The 22171-nt window shown below is 44.2% G+C and overlaps 1 protein-coding gene and 2 long non-coding RNA genes across 3 annotated transcripts; 2 read left to right on the plus strand and 1 right to left on the minus strand.

Moving 5' to 3' along the window:
• The first annotated feature begins 700 nt into the window (after window positions 1-700).
• On the plus strand, window positions 701-1983 carry LOC123153513 (uncharacterized). Its single transcript, XM_044572611.1, has 5 exons — window positions 701-840; window positions 934-1207; window positions 1283-1385; window positions 1475-1674; window positions 1765-1983. The coding sequence occupies exons 1-5, from the start codon at window positions 703-705 to the stop codon at window positions 1863-1865; spliced, it is 816 nt and encodes a 271-aa protein (XP_044428546.1). The 5' UTR covers window positions 701-702; the 3' UTR covers window positions 1866-1983.
• A 6490-nt stretch (window positions 1984-8473) lies between these two features.
• On the plus strand, window positions 8474-9459 carry LOC123153540 (uncharacterized). Its single transcript, XR_006476530.1, has 3 exons — window positions 8474-8715; window positions 9168-9246; window positions 9326-9459. It is a non-coding gene; the product is annotated as an uncharacterized lncRNA (long non-coding RNA).
• A 131-nt stretch (window positions 9460-9590) lies between these two features.
• Window positions 9591-17576, minus strand: LOC123153539 (uncharacterized). The gene is made up of 7 exons (XR_006476529.1): window positions 17514-17576; window positions 15425-17177; window positions 14574-14705; window positions 14355-14466; window positions 12275-12592; window positions 11548-11617; window positions 9591-11466 (listed from the first exon to the last, which is right to left on the minus strand). It is a non-coding gene; the product is annotated as an uncharacterized lncRNA (long non-coding RNA).
• Between the last annotated feature and the right edge of the window lie 4595 nt (window positions 17577-22171).

A 22171-nucleotide genomic window follows, 5' to 3' on the forward strand; every position in this document is an offset into this window, starting at 1 on the left:
AAAAACAAAATTTCATCACTATTTCATTTCCCCGCTGCCCACAAATTTTCTATAGAGGAACAGTCATCTCCTACACGACGACCATGGTGATCTCATATGGATCGATCACATCTAAGAGGGTGGCGGCGCCGCCGCTAGCTCCTGTCATCAATCAACTCATCTCCCCTCCGATGGACAGGCAAGATAGAATAATATTTTAGTACGTCTATTTGACATCACTATATAATGGGTTTTTTCTTGAAATAATCACCATTGTTTTGCCAATTGTTCTTTTATCTAAAAAGATGGAGCACATGGGATATACTAGAACATAGTAATAGGCTTGGCGACCAAATCGTCTATTGTCGGCTTGTTTTCATCTTGTATATTAGTTAAAACTAGATGGACAGTAAGTCTGAATTACATAAATTTTTTTCATCGTGTACAAACCAGATGTAGCAAGCACTAACACAATCACCTGAGTATATTTATATTTGATTAGCATTCATTTATATAGTTTTTTAAGCTAATAGATTGATGGTCTGGCTGTAATCTCATTGGGGTTGTTTCTTATAACCATTGGGTACTGCATGTTTTCAAAACCATTTTTGGCATGATTAGTGTTGGGTAATTAGAATGTTATGCTCCTTGTCTGCTAAATTCTATGCTCCCCTTGGAAAATAATTTTACCTGATCCTTTTGTTTTTTTATACGCACAGGAACATGGATTTTCATCGCGTCCAAATGGAACACATATATCATAATTGCTGGATTATTCAAGCTAGGGTCATGTGGAAGGCTCACGTAAAAGAGAATGGCATGGGAAACTTGTACCTTCAGTGCATACTACTCGATCGGCATGTAAGAATACTTTATAGCCCATATTTTTTAAATATAATTTTGATAAACATGTTTTTTTGCTCATTGTTGTATTGTTTCTTGAAAATATATTAGGGATCAAAGATGGAAGCGATTGCATTCAACAGCCAGGCAATCCGTTTCAACAGCGTGCTAGAAACCGGTAGGACCAATGATTTCAATCGCGTCGGGTTCAACCCCACAGAAATGCCAGATGGACATTTCTGGTACCTAGCCATGGACTTTGTCACCACACTAAGTTCTACGACCGAGGTTACGATGTCGGCGCAGCAGATAACGTCGACAATTTGCCCACCGTGCTTCCCACAGTTTGGAGAAATCTTTGAGCTATGGGACAAAACCATCACAGGTGCATCATTTAGTTAGTTGTTTTTGCATATTACTCCGTACAACTCAGAGTCTCATTGTGATTTCAAATTTGCAGATGTGGTTGCTATCCTTGCCTATGTTGGTCAGATAGAATTTAAGTGGGATTCAATATATAGGCGCCGCGTCCCTTCCCTCGAGATTGGACTCATGAACTTTCAGTAAGCGCTAATTATAATATGAGATTATTATATGCTTCTTTTTGTAATTCTATTGTTGCAATGATACTCACATTTGTATTTGTTTGTAGACAGCAGATAATTTTCTTACGTGTACGTGAAGAGCACGTTGGGCCTCACTTCTGGCATTTGCAATACACTGACAATCTGTTCGAGAAGTTTGCTGTAACTTACATACAGGTAAATCAGAGGCAGCGTTGCTTGCAAACTATGAGGGAGAGCACATTCTTCTTCTCTTCCAATATTATTGATGATCATCATTATCTACAAGGTAGGGGCTGTGTTATATTTTAAATTTGTTCTCAATATATTTTTCCTGTAATACTATGTCACTACTATATAACACTGATTGTTATCGTAGATATCCATGAAGCCAGCCTGATGACACTTGATGAAACACATGCGTACGTCAATCGTGTTATTCAAGGTAGGAACAATGGACGTCAGAAGTATCACAGCTGAAATTAGAGCATCCTTGAGGGTTTTGAACGACTGACTATACTGATGCATATTCAAATGTCGCAAATAAATGGCTTGTACAGTTTTGTTATGGATCGAATTGAGAATTATCATTTTGGCATTATGATTAATGTATTATACGTCTTTCATCTTACGCCGTCGTCCTTTGTCCGTCTCTCCCCCACCATTCCTTTTTTCACACAAGCCAGGAAAGGAAACAGCACACGCACGCAACAGTTTTTTTTGGAATAACTAAGTAAGTCCTCTTCCCCTCGTGCGATCCCAACACAAGCATGATCCTGGGATAACAACACGCGCACCCACGCCTCCGCCGACGCATGCTTGCCCCCATCCGCCAGAGTCCTCTGGTCCATGTTCTCCCTCTCTTATCCCTCCTCCATTTATGCCTTATCGATCCTAACACGATGGTGCGCGCATGGCGTGCATGTAAGGATTATGTTCCAGTTGTAATATATATCAATCAATAGTTGCTTCATTTTTTCCTTTACGACTTTTATTTTTCTCAAGACTATGAGCATTATAAACTCTTACTTGATCTTTAAAGATTTGCGGGAATAAAAGGCCAATGTTAGGTGTTTTATGCACTATTATATTGTGACAATACTCACTACTGCTCTATTTTATTGATCAAGTGAACTATAGACACAAATGGGTATGTGTGGATATTTATTTCTAGAAGGCGTCCTATGTGTATCTCTAGGGCTTAACTAGATGTGTCCTACTAAAATATTTGGTTTTGTACAATTGTAAATTGTTTCTTCTCGTTGGGATTGATAAAAAAAAACTATTCAATCGGAAGATATTATTTCACTCAGAACAATCTGAGAATGATCTGATACGTCCCCAAGATCTGATACATCCACAATTTCCCCTAATTAGAAACGTTTGGCATTAATTAAATGGATTTCGATTTATGGAAGGCAATATTAAGTCTCCATAAATATCTCTATACACGGCCTGAACCTCCTAATTCCCTACCCACCCCAGTTTGCATATATTCCATCAGGAATAACCAAACACTCACGTGTTTTCGGTCACCGATGGAGACGATCATTGGAAGCACTGCGCCCCTAGGGGTTGTTGTGCCCACGTCCCTGGAGGGTGCTGTCCCCGAGACCCAAGAGGTTGTGCCTGTCGTGGTTCTAACTCTGACAGTGATGTAGGGGGGTGAATATGGAGAGGCTAGATCTTAGCTATTGGGAAGTTGTTACACATGAGGTTTACGAGTTCAGGCCCTTCTTAGAGGAAGTAATAGCCCTACGTCTCGGAGCCCGAAGGCGGTCGACTGGATTATGCGTGTATGGATACAGGGGTGCGAACCCTTCATACTGAGGAGGGGGGTGGCTTATATAGAGTTCGCTGGACCCCTCCCGCCCTCAGTAATGCAGGGTTTAAGGTACATTTAAGGTTGGGCGTTTCTGGTAACGTCCCTAATAAAGTGCTATAATGATCATAAAGACTACTTAACAGCCGACCGTTTGCCTGCGGAGTGACTTTAGGTCTCCTGGCAGTCGAGTGGTTGGCTTCATGGTCGAGTGATAGCTTCTTGGTCGGGTGTCTTGAACCCGTCGAGTGGGATACCTTCAAGTCGATTGAAAGGTGACTTCTCCTAGGGATGTCCTAGGGTAGGACTCTTTGGTCAGGTCCATGTCCCTACCCTAGGTACATGTCTTCATCATTAGCCCCCGAATGGATCGAGGTTAGAGCGGGGAAAGAGTTGGAGATCTTTCCGACTGGTTCTTCGGGCTATGTGAGCGCCTCGTTTTGGGTCAATCGTCACGGATGACGTTGCCAACCTTTTTCAGTCGCCTTGATCCATTCCAGGCCTTTCGCCGAGTGAATTTCTTTGTTTGTGACATACCGAGCGCCGGCGCGATCGGGGTCTTCTGTTTTGACAAGTTGTTTTGTGGCCCGCGGATGTCGCGGGATTCGGATTTTGGGATGTGCGCGGGACGGGAGCGGCCGCAGTAATCGGAAGCGATAAAGCGGAAGCTCCTCGATCCCCGCGTCGTCTTTTTCGCCACGTACTGCGCACGCGTCTGCTGCGGGATTTGACTGGATAGCCTGGGCCTACCAGTCAGCCACTCGGAAGCGGTCCCTTATAAATCGCCGGCTCGGGGTTTCCAAGCAGTGCGCTCTATTCTCCTCCTTTCTTCCGCCTCTCCCCCTTCGCAAGTCCCTCCGCCACCTCCGTTCCCGCCCCAACGCAGCAGGCCCGTGCGAGACTTTGCCGGCGACGATGACGAAGAGCAAGACCTCCGCTCTGGAGCGCGCGAAGAAGGCGGCGGCGGCGGGGAAAGGGAAGAGGTCAGCTCGGGGTGGATCTTCCTCTAGGACCGCTCTGCCCAAAGGTTGGATCCAGGGCGACTGGATGCCATCGGTGCTCCAGCAAGAGGATCTCGACGATATGGTCGAGGGGGGAGTCATTCCCCACGAAGCTGCGCGTCTTCCAGGGGGAGAGATCGAACCTCAACCCCGCGACGGTGAGTGCGTGCTCCTAGCCACCCACATCGACCGAGGGTTTTCTCTGCCGCCCCATCCTTTCTTCCGGAGTTTCCTGAATTTCTTCGGAGCGCAGCTCCACCACTTCACTCCCAACTCCATTGTCTACCTTGCTGCTTTCATCTCCATGTGTGAGGCTTTCTTGGGTTGTCGACCCCATTGGGGACTCTTCAAACACATCTTTACCTGCCGTTCTCAATCGGTCAAGAAGGCTAAGTCGAGTGACGAGAGGACGCAGGTGATCCAGCTGTGCGGGGGCCTGGTGATCCAGACGAGGGGGAAGAGCTGTTTTCCATCTATCACCTTCCCGGAGTCGGTCCGTGGCTGGCAGTCGACCTGGTTCTACTGCAAGGACGAGGCGACCCCAGGACAGTCGACTGGTCTTCCTCTTTTTTCCCTCGACCGAGCCGAGAAGCCTGCCTCTCTGAAAGTCGCGCCGGAGGAAAAGGCCCAAGTCAAGGTGCTGGCAGGTCGAGTGGTTGAGCTTGTCCGTGAGGGTGTGACTGGTATGGACCTGCTGGAGGTCTTCCTTCAAAGGCGCATCCAACCGCTCCAGGCCCGCGACCACCCGATGTGGCTGTATTCGGGTCTTGATGACACCACTCGGGTCCACCCGGAGGAGGTCACCGACGAGATGGTGGAGGGTGGCTGTCGAGCATCACGGGGAACAAAGACAACCCCCGAGGAGCCAGGAGGGTAACCCCTCTCGACAACTCGTATGAGGTGGACCAGGTATGTCTTTGTGCTCCCGACTGATATCTTGTCTTCTGCATTGGTCTTCTTTGAATAAGTCGATTGACCTTCGTCTTGTCTGTTGTTTTCCAGGCGACCACCGAGATGTACTCGACGCCCAACGGGGCACAGGGGTCGACTGAGGAAGGGGAGGCGAGCGGAGGCGAGAGCGGGGACGACCAAGGCGAGTGGGAGTCCGACGGTGAGGGAGAGGGAGGCGACGACATCTTCTCCAGCGAAGGGGAGGAGGAGGAGGTTGAACCCCCCCGCCCGGAGGGGCGATCCAAGCTCACCCACGATCCAGCGCGGGAACGTGGCAAGGCGACTGCTCCTGTTGGGAAGTCGTCGAAACGCCCTCGGACCTCTTCTCCTCCGCCGACTGGGAAGGCTCCCAAGCATCCACGAGCGACGCCATCCAAGCCGCCCAAGGCTCTGCCCAAGATGAAGATAGCTGTTCCTACCATTTCTGGGTAATAATAAGACTTGCTTTCCTTTGTCGACCGTGGACGGATCCTTGGTCGATTCACTGAACCAACTGATTGACTTTCGAAATTTGCAGCGGTGCTACTTCTGAGGTCTCCGCCAGGAACGACGACCAAGAGATGGAGGACGCTGTTACCTCCAACCCTGGTACGATTGCTGACGTCCTGCCTTTGAGTCGACTGAACCTTTATTGCTACTCTGGTCGATTGAATGTTTTCCTTGTAGCTCCTCATGTTATTGACCTCCCGGATGACGACGACGACGATCTGTTGAGAGTGAGGAGGCACAAGAGGGCGTCGGCTGACAAGACCCCGCAATCCGCTCCGGCGTCCGAGGCCGTGGCTTGGGATGGTGGTGACACCACTCGGGCTTCTGTGACCTTCGTCGTTCCTCTGGTGAGTGCGCGGCCCTCGGCGTCAACTGCGGATCCACCTTCGCTTTTTGCTGCGTACCCCGTCCCTGAGGACCAAGCGGCTGCTGCAAAGGAGGCTATACGCCAGGCGGGGATCATGATGGAGCAAGTGAAGATGGCTCGGGAGGCCAGCCAAGCAGCCTATGACGCGAGTTCGGCTCTTCAGAGCAACGTCCAGGTGAGTCGACTCGACACTTGGTCTGTTATGATATGCTGTTTGAAGAGTCTCTTTTTCGAAGATCTTTTGTATCTGTATCTGTACACCCACTGGGTGTGTCTGCCAATCCTTTGGACGAGTGGGGGCACGCTAAGTGCACCCACTGGGTATAGTCCCCGAGACTACGGTGGACTGCTGGCAGTCGACTGTAGTCTTTACATTGTGTTGTTGTAGCTGTATTTCTTCGCTCGGTTTGGTCGGGCCAGGTCGCGTGGAATTGTATCCGGTCGACTGCGGCAGTCGACTTTATTTTTTTGGTCGAACCAGTGGGGGCACGCTGAGTGCACCCACTGGGTGTAGTCCCCGAGACTACTGTCGAATGTTTTTGATTCGGCTGTGGTCTTAGAAACGTCATCATTGTCTCTTAGTTACTCGGAAGCAACTTATCTTGGACGTCTGTCGACTGATTTTCCTTTTTACAGAAATCTTGCGAACTTGTAGCTCGCTATACTGAGTTGGAGAATCAGCAGATCCAGCTCAACCTTAACTTGAAGCTTGCTCAGGAGAATTTGAGGAAGGCGCAAGAAGAAGCGAAAGGTATGGCTGGTGAGGTTCTCTATTCTTAACGGGTGGCTTTTCTTTCTTGTCCATTCTTGATGTTGGTTCCACTCGACGCGCCACAGATAAACTGGAGGAAGCTCTGAAGAAGAAGGACCAAGACCTTGCAGAGGCACAGAAGGAGGCCTCAAGCAAAACGAAGCTTGCAGAGGAGAAATTGGCTTCGGTCGGAGCTCTTGAATAGGAGAACTCCAGACTGAAAACCGCTCTCGAGACAGCTAATCGAGATGCCAGTCGACTGAAGAAGGAGAAGATGGCTCTGCACGACAAGGCGGGTGAGCTGGTGGGGAAGGTAAAAGATCTGGAAACACGTTGTTCATGTTTTAACTTATCTATATAATATTTTAGGGGTAGGAATAATTTTGTTATTAAGCTACTCTAATGGAACCACATCTTTTTCTAACATATAATATAGTGGAGAATAACTTGTGTACGCTGCTGAAAATTATTTCTATTAGGAAATGAACAATGGAAACATGCACAGATAGAAGGATATGGGGCACCTTCCATCTGCCTGAGTGACCATGTCCTGTCATACTTTAATGCCTACGATGTTGAAAATCAGGTGGAATCAAAAGTTTCTTTATTATTTGGCTTTCAAAGATGGAAGTTGCCTTATTATTTGGAAGGCAATAAAGTCACAAAGATGCAGCTGTCAAACAGGATGTGATCCCTTCATATAACCTTTGACGAGCTCCTGTTTGAACACCCATCCCTGTCTTCACCAATTTCCGATCACTCACCACTCTCATCAATGGAGGTTGTGCACGAAGCAATGGAAGTTCAGGTCGGACCACAAGAGGCTTTGCCCGCCCCTCAGGAGGCTGCTGCCAATGCAAATGCTCTAGCAGATACCGTTGACTATATTTTTCAATCTATCACTGCTGAACAAGACGATGAGGCACTAAAGTAAGTTGTATTGCTCTGTCTATTACTTGGTTTCAATATGCATGGTTTCTGATTGCATATATTTGATTAATTACTGCACAATACATTATTTTATTGCCCCATAGCAACACAAAGGCATTCGCCTATGTAATGAATAAGTTATTTGGTTATCATGGGCCTACATTATTAAATAACTATTATTGATACGTGTTAATTGTCTGATACACTTTTTTACCTATGGTACATGTGGCATATGGTACATAAAAAAATCTACCAGATTATCAAAAAGGAGTTAGGATGTTTTTAATTAAATAATTTTTTTCACTGATCTTTACTATACAAAAGAGTTAGACAATACGTGATGTTTTTTGGTAATGATTGGTCTGCATTTTTTGGCCAGCACAATTTGGATTAGAAGCGAACGACCGTATCGGATTGAAATCACCCTACGGATGCTCCAGGAAACAATTTTGCTTCTTGGGCAAATTCATCCCGAATGCTTCAATCTTGCAGTTCGTAAACTTGCGAGTGCTGAAGTAGAGACCACTGCAGGTACAAGAATGCTTGCAAACAGACATTTTTTCAACTTGCAGTTTCATTCTCAGGCACGGGCCCTCAGACACTCTTGGATGGATCAAGAAACACGCACCGCAGTGCTGATTGACAATGTCGTTGTCCGGCCGTTTCCTAAATATGATGTGTTCAACTCTAACATTGTAAGAGACTCATTCTAAACATTTATTTTGCTTATTATATTAGCTACTAACATGTGTCTATTTACCGTAGTATCTACTACCATTTGTTTCGGTGGATTCTTCATACAGACTTCTTGTAGTCAACATGGGAAGTAGGAGGGTTCTCCCAATTGATCCATGTATCGACGCCTATGGTGGACCATACAGCTTTCATAGCACTGAAACGAGGAAAGAAATCACAATGTTGAAGCAAGAGTCCAACAATGTGTTGCAGCTGAGGATCCCTGGTTGGAATACCAACCTCATGGACTGGTCAATATGCGGGAAATCTTCTACCGGCAGGCGGTAATATTCTAAATTGATCACATACATTATAAACACACCGTTATAGTTTTAGGGGGTGTTTGTTTCCAGGACTTTTTTGTGTAGTGACTAGAAAAAGTCCCTCTTAGAGACTTTTTTACCAAACGGGAGGGACTTTTTAGGGACTAAACTAGGCATTTGGGACTAAATGAAGAAGACTCGCAAGGAGAGTCTTTATGGGACTTCTCCAACAATACCCCTCCATGCACCCATTGGTCCGCCACCCCATGGTGTTGTTTGATTGTTATTTTTTTATATACTAGGGGCAACATAGTCATTTAATAACCTCTAGGAAGGGACTAGGGACTTTTAGTCTCTGGAAACAAACAGGGAAGGACCTTTTAGGAACTAGGGACTTTTTAGTTGGGACTAGAAAAAGTCTTAGGACTAGAAAACCAAACACCACCTTAATATAGTAACTTTTTTTGTAACAGCAAAGACTCCGCTTTCCTTGTCCTACAGGAGATGGCCCACTAGAATGGTACTACTCATTCTGGTAGGATGACCACTCACGTAAGTACACAATAATAATGTTTGTCGTGCAATATATTTTATAGCAAATTTTTAAATTATTTTTTTCCATCTTTTATAGGATTCAATACAGCTCAGAAAGAACGTGATGGTTCAGATGCTGACGATCAAAAACAATGAAGCAGCTGGAAACATACCGGCTGAAATTATAGCGGCCTTGAGTGTTTTAGACGACTGAATATGGTCCGATGCACATTCATATGTCAGTCTTAAATGGCTATTACAGCTTTGTTAGGGATCGATGGTCTGATGCATGCAGATATGCCAATAATATATTCCTATACTTCAGATTTGTTATGGATCGATTTGATAATTACTTTTTTTATATGAATACTTAGATAATAACTTAATGGGGTCTTCTATAGACGTATGTTCACAAATTTTAAAATGTTTTGGTATAATCAAACTATTCAAACTTTATGGTGTTTTGGTATTATTGAAGTTTGGTTTTATTACCATATTGTTGGATTATTAATTGATTTTGTTGCTACGTCATGAACGAATCATTCGGTTGTCTGCCATGAATGAGCAGTTAGCCCCATTTGGTAAGCTGTACAGGGGTAATAGGGCTTGCCGCTAGATGAGATGAGTCGCCAGGGTTTAATGTTTTTCCTAAACTAGCAAATGCATGTGCGTGCACAGGATATTTACATCCTTCGGCGGCAGCATTGTGCCTCCAACATTTTCTGCACCTACTGTCATTTTCCTCGAAGAGGTACAAAGCGGAAATTGTCACATCTATCAAAGCCCGCATCCAGCTCAAAAACCCCTATCACTTCCGTCACATCTATCAAAGCCCGCATCCAGCTCAAAAACCCCTATCACTTCCTCTACCGTTGAATTCTAGACACGCTAACATCGTGTAGAACATTCAAATAATATTAAAAATACATTGGGCTGACACATTAGTAAGTTAATATCTATACTACTATTAACCACAAGAACATTTTCTTATCTATAACCACCCCATTATGTGTACCAAGATTAATTGGTGCCATCAGATTATCCCACTTAATGATATCTAACGGCCTAAAACAGAGGTTAGGATTGCACGTAGCAATTAATTGACGGTCTATACTCTGCCGAGCGGAAGAATATTCCCCCGCCGTGCTACGCTCCATTCACGAAAAATGAAGCCGAGGATCACTCCCCTTGCCGATCTTCCCGAGATCCCCGTGCCCCTCTCCCTCTCGCTGCTCTTTCCCTCAAAACCCCCACTGGTTTCCAGCGCCTCCAACCGCAACTAACTCTCGCCCCCACCGCTTAGGTCACCTACGGCAAACCGAAGAAGGATGTGGAGGCGGACGTGGGTTAGATATTGATCATGAGTGTCTTGGACGTCGACGAGCGGTCGTTGATGGCGTGGGGGTGTCGCATTAGGAGTTCTCCTTCTTCCTCCTTTATCCTATTGCACTCGCTTGCCGGCACCATGCGCCTCTCCCTCGCCCTTTGCTCTGACCTCTGCCACGCTAGGAATTTGAGATCAGCAGGAATACTGTAAGGAAGAAGAGAACGAGCAAGAAGCCGAGGTAGTGGGTACGGCATCCGGGTCGAGAGTAGGTCTTAGCCACGCTTCATGGTGCAGGTGAATATAAATTCAGCCATTGCCTCGGACAGGCTTCGTTCTGTCGGCCGCGCGGTCAGAGAGCATATGGCTGGATCTTTCTCTACTGTAAAATAACTAGATTAGGATCATGTTTTGTCAGGCATACCATCATATTCCAAATGAAGAACACCAGTGGAGATAGTGCCAGCTTATAAAAAGATCATAGCCAATACAATTGCTTGTAGTGGCTTCTGGTGGAGAGTAGGGGATGAGGATCTGCTGCAGAGGAGGGAGCAGATCTGCTTGATGAGAGGTTACAGAGAAGGAGGAGGATGTGTGTGTGGATTGGGGGTTGTTTCTCTCCCTCTCTTTCCCCCCTTTTACTTGTTGGCGCCAACAGCATCTCTGTTTCCCACCAGAAGACTGTTTCCCGCCTAAAACTACTTCCCTGCCTGGCTGGCAAGCTCAAGGCGTCCAATGAAGTCACGAACTATATATTTGGCAATACGAACTATATGTAACTATCACATCAATGCCTACTTAGCAACATCAGCACTAAAATAAAAGCATTTGTCGTAAATCATAGGGTGATGGAAAGTATGTACCTCATATTCAAGTATTTCTGAAATCCAACGATAATTTGCTGCATGCTTTGCCTGCAAATTAAAGTGTAACTTGACACTATTAGAATGATGTAATGGACTCACTTATCTAAATTTATTTGAGCATACTCTTACATGAGAAGGCTTCAAGGCTCCCCCTGATTGTACATTCACCAAGTTTAGTTGATCAACAAACACATTTGCACTGAAAACAGAAATTTGAACAGGGAAATCAATGAGCCACCACGACAATATAGTATATTCATTAGAATTTTGATAGAGACTGATAATCAAAACCCAAAAACATTTGAACTTATACATTTTCTTAACGCCATTGTTTTTTTTAATCAATGCAATTATACCATAATTGAGGTTAGCATTATTAATATTTCAAATGAGGAAATCATCAAGCAATATAGGTTTTGGTTCTCATTTAATTAATTTCATGGTGTTTGTTATAAATTATTTGGAAAACCATAATCTCTATGGCTCTTATTACTAAACAGACTAGCCTGGTACTGTTTTACTAGGAGTAGAGATATATGAATTTTGGATTGGCTAATTGGATCATAGCCAACCAAGACAATGATGCATTTTGCTTCGCTCGTCAAAGAAACATTAACAAATCAAACAGTCAGTTTGTCTTATACAGTTTGTGCAAATATCATAAAGCTTAACATATATAAGACCAATCACAATATCACAGACCCCCACGCATATATAATCCCAGGCTTGCATATCCGGTGCTACGAATGTTCGACATGACCTTGCAAGTATTGGAACCTACTACTACTAAGCTACTATACTAATCAAGTCAAAAAAAAATTCAAGTTGCTACCGTGTAGTCCTGTAGAGGGTGTACCTGGCTCGGCAAAGTCGTTAGAGTCTGGTATGTCTCACCACAGGCTACACCACCGTGGCCGTGTCTTGGGCGTCGGGGATACGGCTTCGCCCTGGCCCTGCGACTGAGGCCGGGTCACGGCGCCTCAATACACCAGCGAGGACGATATCAGGTCTTGGAAGCAAAAAGGAATAATTTTCTTCAAGTTGCTACCATGTAGTCGTGTAGAGTATGTACCTAGCTGTGCAAAGTCGCTGTAGTCTGCTCTGTCACAGATGGCCTGCATCAGTTCCACGCCCCCTTGTGACCTACGGCCGCTCGTACTCGGTCGATGTCGACCTTGCAAAAGATAGATGATGCATTAGGTGCATCTGTCATTTGAATGTGCAAACAACAAAATCAGAAGGCTGTTAATTGCCATCTTTCAGAAACAAAATATTTATCATTAATTGTTTTTTAACTGAACTTGATTTATAGTACACGTTGAAGGTTGAACTGATTCAATACACAAGAATTATATAGAAAGTTCATGTTTACCTCTTCAAATTGAACAATATTAAAAATAGATCAAATATTTAAATAGGCAAATAAGATATTTTGTTTTTATATGGGAAAATTTTATACCTCATATAAACTAAGCAGTAACTTAGTGGCATGCAATCAATGATAAGTTGTGCGTTTCTGACATCTTTTCTAATTTATTAAGAGTTGTGCGTTTGATGAAAAAAGGAATGATATATGCACGATACATAAGTATATATCTGAAAGAAGGAAAGATATCTGCTACCCAGCCTTCCCCTGCATGGCCTACCAATATATGGTAACCTCCTGTGCCATCCCTCAATGCCTAATTTATTAACTGGTGTGCATTTGATGGAAAAAGGAAATAGATCTGCACCTATCAGGTATATATGGTAGTGCTAGATTAGGCCATGATCTGCTAGCCAGTTATCCTCCATGGCCTACCTATATATGTGAACCTCCTCTGCCATCCCTCCCCCCCTCCTTGCTCTTCCTTCGGCCATCACAACAGCCAGACCTGGAGGAAAACTTCCCAAGGAGTACGTTGTGTAAGCAAAGAGCATCAAGAAGGCGAGATCCTCTAGGTATGAACAAATCTGGATCTTTATCTTCTCTAAAACTGTAATAGTTGTTATGTTTGCTTGAGGTATACTATCAAAAGTATGTTTGGTTGAGGTATACTATCAAAATTATGATTGCCATCATAGCCTCATAGGAAAGAAAACTGCTTTTTGATAAAAATAGCTTCTGATTTAATTCACTCAAGAATAATTATAATACAGGTAACCAAATACAACAATCCTTCAAAATGCCAACCATAATTATGTACGGGTGTCATAAAAAGCCTCTTAAGAAAGCATTATGAAATGCAAACACAGACCAACTCCATCATCCCAGTACAAAATATATTTGATGAAAAGAAGCCCATGAATTAAATTATATTGGAAAATATCATTTTGCAAGGAACACTTATTGGGGGGAAATGAGCCTTTAATTTGTCACTCTATTTGTAACCAACAATAATGGCTGAGAGTAACAAAATTATCCTTCTACATCCAATGAATTTGAAATATGTTACGCAAATTAACAGCAAAAATAGGTGTTGAAACCACATAGCTGTAGCACAACCATAGTTATTCTTTTGAGGCCTACTGTACATAATTATGCTGTTTTGCACACAAGCAACTACACAGCCCCTTTGGATATTGCAGTTTGTGAACTACTATTACCAGTACATTAACCCATGATAGTTTGCTTGTAGGTTGGAGTTCGGTTTAAGTTTAACAAAATGCTAACAAAATCCAAACATATCACTTGTTAAGCACCATAATTGGTTTAACTGGATAAATAACAGTTAATCAATTGCTCTCTGCATAAGTTGTGCTCTGGGCATTCTTCTTTATTACTAGAATATAACAAAAAAAATCTAAACCACCTTCTGTGCTGCCAAGTGAAGCAACTATTTAAACTTTATATTGGCTCATAAATCATAGCTTGCAGACCATCACGAATGGTAGTAAGGGGTACAAGACAGCTTATCAAGCAATGCTGTTGTTAGTACAAGAGTGTATATCAGTACCTTCCAGTTTCTTCAATTAGAGTTCCTTGGCGGCCAATATTGTAATGCTGATCTCAGTCCAACGTCCACAAAAGGAGGTTTGCTTTGTTGAGGCTGGAAATGGCCCAATATTCTGCATTTCAAACAAACACAACATATAAATCTTGTGTGTAAAAATATCAAATTTGAATGTCTCTCTACTCCTAAGGTTTTGTCAGAGTGATATGTTTGCACACATACATCAACTTACACATTTATAGCATCCTACTTCTCATGATCTGTGTAAGCATAATTGTATTAACGCTGAAGGGTTCAAAGGAACTCCTGGGGTTGGGTTGCTGCCTTCCACTGCCCTTTTTGCTCACTGAATATCTGTCGCATGTTTCAATGGAGAAGTTAGACTGATCATTCGAAATACAATGTTGGACTTATGTTGACTATTGAACAATGCCTACCAACAAGACTCGAATCATACTGAACAATAAACTCCGATTGGATATATGTTGATCATTAAGTTGTGAAGGATCACACTGGTTTACACTACAATTCCATTTCCAGAATTGGTTTGTGAGTGTATGACTTGGTATTGTGTTTCTGATCAACATTTTTGCTTATTCAGACTCAATACTGAGTTGTTCATTTGTTCCTTATGTTCAATCATAAAAGATCAGGCAACCCTATAGAATCATCCTCTCTAGGTTGATTTATCAATGATAAATCAATGAGGATGTACGCTGTAAAGTTAGAAGAGGCTTCATATTCTAAAGTTGCGTATACAAAGGGTATATATTCACACATAGTTTACTTCTTTGAAAGGGTAGCTGGAAGGCTGTTTCGGATAGAAAGATATAACTGATACTCATGTGCAGGTTAAAATATTACCATGGATGAGGTAAGACTAATAGTAATAGATGGCACAAGCGCATCAGAAAATCTACTTTGACATGAAAAGACTAAGGTGCCATTGCCATGCAATAATTCCGGTACTTGTTCCACTATAGGATTACAGCTAAGTGATCAGAAATCATGAATTTTCATATGATAATGGTTATCTGGAAAGCCTAGCTTTGGAATAGAAAAGCAACACTTACTTGAGGAACCATTCCCCTCAGAGTACGATCCCACTTGAGGAACCATTCGCCCTGCTCTTACACATTCCGAAATCAACCATAGAACATCAGCCCCGAGCACTCATACGTCTTCACAAATTATTAAGATTTCTTTGAGCTCCGATAAACAATGAAAATACTGCAGAACTGTGTTTACATAATATGTGTTGCCATTATTTAGAATATCGGCATAGCTATCACTTATTTCTGCTTGCCCTCGGAAACCTAAACCTTCTGTGGGTCTTCTGATATGACATCACCAATGTCTTTGCATGCAACAGTAAGATTAGTAAAATCTTTCCAATGTGTTCATCATCTTGCTCAATGATATTTGCTTCGAAATCATCATTCTGCCCTTCATGCTCAGAAGAAGAGTGTTGCACATTTTCTATGCTGGTCATAAAGTTTTCCACTTCATTAGGAATTAGGTAATTAAGGCTAACACTATCCAACAGTTCATCCATCTTGCCATCCGCTGGTGTCTCCTCTCCCTTCTTTGACATGTTAAACTGTAAAAGTATGATAAAATCTAACGCTTTATTCTCTCTGAGCCACTTGTTAAAAGGATATCCAGCTTATCAGTGGAGGGGCCCTACCAATTGGGATGTACTGGTATATCTTATATGTAAACATTGGAAAGAATGGCTTCTTCGCGTGAAACATCCATAACTTCTGGTCCAAAATATTCACCACTGGAACCCTCTGGCTCATGCATTGACATCTTTCCTCTTTTCATGTTTGCCCATTTGTCTGGGGTTAAATCTAGCATTACGTCTGATGCCGTATCACTATGATCAACCCAATCATTGGCTTCATCAACAAGTTCTCGGCCCACTGTGATGACCCATAAAAAATTGTTGTCTATCTTGCGGAACAACTTATCTGACCTTCTAGACTTGGGCAGATGCAGGATAATGGAATTGCAAGCTTCTGTTACCTCATTAATACTATGTGGTACTGGTTGAAAGAGCTCATGTATTTATGCATACCATCATCACAGAATCTAAAAACTAAAGTACCAACGCATTTCAACAAAAGCTCACTTAAATGTGTGGTTGCTACCCTGAGCGCTGTGCCTGACAAACAATATCGCCTGAATGTAGCCTGATATTCATTAATTCATACGAATTTTTCCTGAGAAAATATGAAGTTTTAAGACCTATTTTTTAGATGGCATCGACAACCACCCTTGACTAATCACCTTGCTAACTCCAGCTGCCTCAACCAAGATAACAACACGGCATGCTAGCTCAAGCCAAGCACCCAGGACGACCGCGCGCACAGTTACTTATCAGGCCAGGCAAGTTCCATCAAGCCTCCAACAAAACAGGCCTTGACTCCTGATAGACTTATTCAGCTAGCAAAGAAAGCTCTCCATAACTTCCCCTTGCACATTTGCCACCAGCTCTCTGTTCTGTCTTCTGTGTGCAGAATTCAGAATCTGCACCTGCTCTCAATCTGTAGAATTCAGATTCTGCACCTGCTCTCAAGACACGATCTCTCACGGTTATCAATAATTCAAAGCAATGATTTTCCTCATAAGAGAGTTCTTCTCATCATCGACATCAATGCAAAGTAAGAAGGCCTCAATCTCAGCAACATTTGTGTCATCCTCCTTAATCAAAGCTTCTTTGAATGATTCTAATGTTTTTATAAGAAATGATGAATCCTTTTCTGTGCTCTCAGGACCAACACTTCCAACAGTGTTTCCAGTAACTTCATATTCTGAATCCTCCTGTAACAAAAAGGAAATTCAGTGTAAAAAGGAATACAAGTGTTTGTGTAGACAAATACTCCCTCCATCCCGAATTACTTGTCACAGAAATGGATGTATCTAGAACTAAAAATATGTCTAGATACATCCATTTCTACGACAAATCATTCCGGACAGAGGGAGTATGTGCAAGGCAATAGATTCTAGTGATATAGATCATTTTATCTAGCTTTTATAGAAGCGATGAAAGTGAAATAAGATACTGATATACCACTGCCATCTAGAACTTTTGAACTCTACTATCATTATAATAAGAAAGCAACAGGGCCACACCAGTCGAAGGAAGTTTGTGAGCACCTTCGATATATATATGGCACCTTGGTCGTTGCAGCATTCTCTTGTATTTTGATATCCTTACTGTTGAACCGGTATGGGCCCTAGCCCATCTGTACCTATCTCTTAGGCCCAAGCCCATGAGAAATGTTGACCTAGAAGAGGAGCTCCTCCTCCTCTGTTCCGTGAGAGCCGCCACACACCAAGAAAGACACAACAGCAGCTGCTCCTGGTACGCTACTCCTCCAAGTTCAACATGGTATCAGAGCAGGCTGCAGCGGCAGCGGCGGCGCCGGTGGTGTAGTCCGGCGAGGAGGACCTGCCGGGGGCGAACGGCGGCGAGCTAGGCGCAGCGGCTGCGGCTGGTGGCGGAGTGCAGCGAGGCGGCGCGGCCGGCTCGGGAGAGGAGGTTGCTGTGCGCACGTGCTGCTGGAGCTGCTGCGTGCTGGAGGTGCTGCTGCTGCTGCGTGAGGCAGCGAGAGAGAGATTGAGGGGAAGAGAGAAAAGGAAGGGCAGGTCACGCATCTCACCTGACACGGCAGCAACGCTGTCAGGTCCACTGCGAGAAGCTGCAGTTTGTCTCCAAGTCCCCTTCTGCTCTCGGCTGTTGATTGCTGCGGGTTGGTAAAGGAAGGAGAGGTGACGAACTGCTGCTGGTTGAGAAGAGGAGAAGAGGAGTGCTACTGCTGCTTGCAGGTGCTGAAAGTCCTGCTGTTTTTGGTCTGCTGCTGACTGAAAGGGAAAATGGCGGAGGAAGCACTGGCGGCTGCAATGGACAAGCTTGCGGACATCATGGCCGCGAAGATGGTGGCTGCAGGTGAGAAGGCACCTGCTGATGTGGGCTCGAGCGCTGCGCAGGCAGAGATGGTGCAGAAGATTGAGCTGGCTCCAAACGAGGTGAAGTTAGAAGGTGTAGAAAACTACCTGAGGTGGTCGAGGAGAGGTAAACTCATCCTCAGAACTAAGTCACTGGAAGACTATGCTCTTGGTGAGGTGAAGGAACCAGAAGACAAGAGGGGAGCTTCATGGAAGAAATGGAATGCCACGGACAGTTTCGTGTTGAATTGGCTGCTGAGTTCTCTATCCCCTTCTGTTGCTGCTTCGGTGGAGGACCTCCCTACTGCTGCTGAGGTATGGGCAGCGTTAGCTAGTATGTACTTAGGGAAGGGAAATGTCATGTTGGTCTCCAAAATTGAAGAAACTGTGCATGATCTCACTCAAGGTGATAGGACTGTAATGATGTATGTTGAAGAGCTGAAACATCTTTGGGCTGATTTAGACTATCTTGCACCTATTGTGTTGCCACATGCTAAGTGTGCAGTGATAGCTAGAAAGTGGGTTGAGGATAGGCGTGTCCTCAAGTTTTTGAAGGGGCTGGACTCCATGTTTGAGAATAGAAGGGCTATCTTAATGCAACAAGCTGAGTTGCCGTCACTAAGAGATGCCATTGCTGCTATAGCACAGGAGGAGACTAGACTGAAAGCTGTGGAGCGGTCAAAGGTGGCTTCCAGACCTGCTTATCACATAATGAATAGGCCTGAGACAAGAGACTGCCACAATTGTGGGCTGAAAGGGCATCTCAGTTACCAGTGCACAGCCCCACCGAAGAGAGACAACAAAGGCAGAGGAGGTTACAGAGGCAGCTACAGAGGAGATGGCAGGGGATACTATCGTGGAAGCAACAACAGGGGCAGAAGTGCTCCAAGTAACTATAACAACTACAATCGCTACCAAGGGGAGGCCAGAGCGAATGTATCTGTCATGAGTGAGGGTCAGTCCAGTTCTTCTCATAGTCAAGACATGAGAAATGAGCAGCAGGGTCAAAACAAGAGGAACGAACAGCAAGCAGAGACAGTGTTTGGTGACTTTGCTCATTTTGTGTACTCTGATGAAGGTAATGAAACTGCATCTGTTGCTGTTCATAGGGCTGGTGTAGGTTGGGTTTTAGACTCAGGGGCATCGAAACATGTAACCGGCAACGTTAGAGAGTTTGAATGCTATCAACAGTACCCCCAATCGTACAATGGAACTATTCAAACTGCAGATGGTACTGCACAACCTATTAAGGGGGTTGGGGCAGTGCAATGTACTCCAAGTATTAAGTTGGAATCAGTTTTGCATGTTCCAGCTTTCCCAGTTAGTCTAGTGTCATTGAGTGCTTTGATTGATCAGATAGATTGTGACGTAACTCTTAATAAGTACCGCTGTTTGATTCAGGAGATGGGAACTGGGAGGAGGCTTGGGGCAGGAACCAGGCATAGAGGACTATGGTACATGGATCGCCAGGAGGATGTGAAGACTGCTGGCATGGCTCTTGCTGCGACTGCGACAGAGAAGGAAGCATTAGCTATGATCCACCATTGTAGGTTTGGACATGTTTCTTTTGAGAAAATGAAGAAAGCTTTCCCTGATGTAATGAATGGTTTAGATAAAACCAAGTTAAGGTGTGAGGCATGTGAGTATGCTAAACACACTCGGATATCGTATGTGAGTAAGGGGCTCAGGAGTATACTCCCATTTGTGCTTGTTCATTCAGATGTTTGGACATGTCCATCAACCTCGATAAATGGAATGAAATATTTTGTCACCTTCATTGATTGCAATACTCGCATGACATGGATGTATCTAATGCGACATAAAGATGAGGTGTTTGAGTGTTTCAAGGACTTTTGTGCGTATGTTAAAACTCAATTCAAGGTGCAGGTTCAAATGATAAGGACTGACAATGGGACAGAATATGTCAACAGGAGGCTGGGAGAGTTCCTATCAGACCAAGGTATTCTGCATCAGACATCTTGCCCGGACACTCCTCCCCAAAATGGCGTGGCAGAGCGGAAAAATCGGCATATCCTTGAGGTGGCGCGCTCAATCATGTACACTATGAATGTGCCAAAGTGTCTATGGGGTGAAGCCGTTCTGACTGCAACCTATCTGATCAATCGCACACCATCCATGATACTGGGTATGAAATCTCCTTGTGAACTCTTATTAGGAGAGAATAAATTTAGTGTGCCACCAAAGGTGTTTGGATGTACTTGTTTTGTCAGGGATCATAGACCTGCTGTGAACAAGCTGGATCCTCGGGCGGTGAAGTGTATCTTTATTGGCTATCCTTCTGGACAGAGAGGGTATAAGTGCTGGAGTCCTTCTGATAGGCGCACTTTCGTGAGCATGGATGTGACATTCTGGGAATCTAATCCTTACTATGGGGAAAAAACTGACTTGAGCTTGTTGTTTGAATGTCTGGACCAGCCTGTGGTTGGTCCAGAGGGGGAGGTGGTGTTGCAACCTCAAGTATCTGAAGCAAGAGGGAGAGAACAAGGAAGATGTCAGGAAGAGGTGATGCAGCAAGCAAGACCGCCAATGGTGGGCACTATACCCGTGTTGCCGTTGTCTAGTGGAGAAGGTGAAACAGAAACGCATCAGGTTCAAGAGCAACCTGAGCAGCAGCAGGGCATAGCACAGAAGCCACTTAAAGTCTACACCCGGCGAGCCAAGGCAAATGAACCCCAGGGGGAGCAAGCAGGAAATGAGAATGTGATGCAGGGGGAGTCACACATAGAACAGGAGGACTCATCCACGGAGATGCCAATTGCGTTGAGGAAGGGAACTAGGGCTGCGGCTGCCAAACCTGTCGAGAGATATGGGTTTGAGCATAATATTGGGAATTATGTGAATTATGATGCTCTGTCGGCATCATATAAAGTGTTCATTGCTTCTCTTCAAGCGATGGTTATTCCTTCAGATTGGAGAAATGCAAAGAAGGACCCTAAGTGGTGTGCTGCTATGCGAGAAGAACTAGAAGCATTGAGAAAACAGAGGACTTGGGAGTTAGCTGAGTTGCCAGCAGGAAAGAAAACAGTGGGCTGCAAATGGGTTTATTCTGTCAAACAGAATCCTGAAGGCAAGATTGAGAGATACAAAGCCAGACTAGTTGCAAGAGGATATAGTCAAACCTATGGGATAGACTATGACGAAACATTTGCTCCAGTAGCAAAAATGAACACTGTGAGGATATTAGTATCATGTGCAGCAAACTTTGGATGGCCTTTGCATCAGTTAGATGTGAAAAATGCTTTCTTGCATGGAGAACTAAAAGAAGAAGTCTATATGGAAGTCCCCCCTGGATTGGACTCATCTAAAACTGAAGGCAAGGTGTGTAGATTGAAAAGGTCTTTGTATGGTCTGAAACAATCACCGAGAGCTTGGTTCGATAGATTCCGAAGGGCTATGTGTGAGATGGGATACAAACAATGCAATAAGGATCACACTGTCTTCTACCGGCATCAGAATAGGAAGATTGTCATCCTTGCAGTCTATGTAGATGATATAATCATAACTGGAGATGATGGGACGGAGATAGCAAGGTTAAAGGAGTGTCTTGGAAAGGCATTTGAAGTGAAGGATCTTGGTCAGATGAAGTATTTTCTGGGTATTGAGATTGCAAGATCTGCCAAAGGGATAGCCTTGTCCCAACGCAAGTACACCTTGGATCTCCTCAGTGATATGGGAATGTTAGAGTGTCGAGCTGCTACTACCCCAATTGACCAAAACCATAAGGTAACAGCACAATCAGGAGATCTAGTGGATAAGGAGAAATACCAAAGACTGGTAGGGCGTTTACTATACTTGTGTCACACAAGGCCAGACATTGCCTATGCTGTGAGCATAGTGAGTAGGTA

Source organism: Triticum aestivum, chromosome 7A, assembly GCF_018294505.1.
Source record: "Triticum aestivum cultivar Chinese Spring chromosome 7A, IWGSC CS RefSeq v2.1, whole genome shotgun sequence".
Classification (NCBI taxonomy): Eukaryota; Viridiplantae; Streptophyta; class Magnoliopsida; order Poales; family Poaceae; genus Triticum; species Triticum aestivum.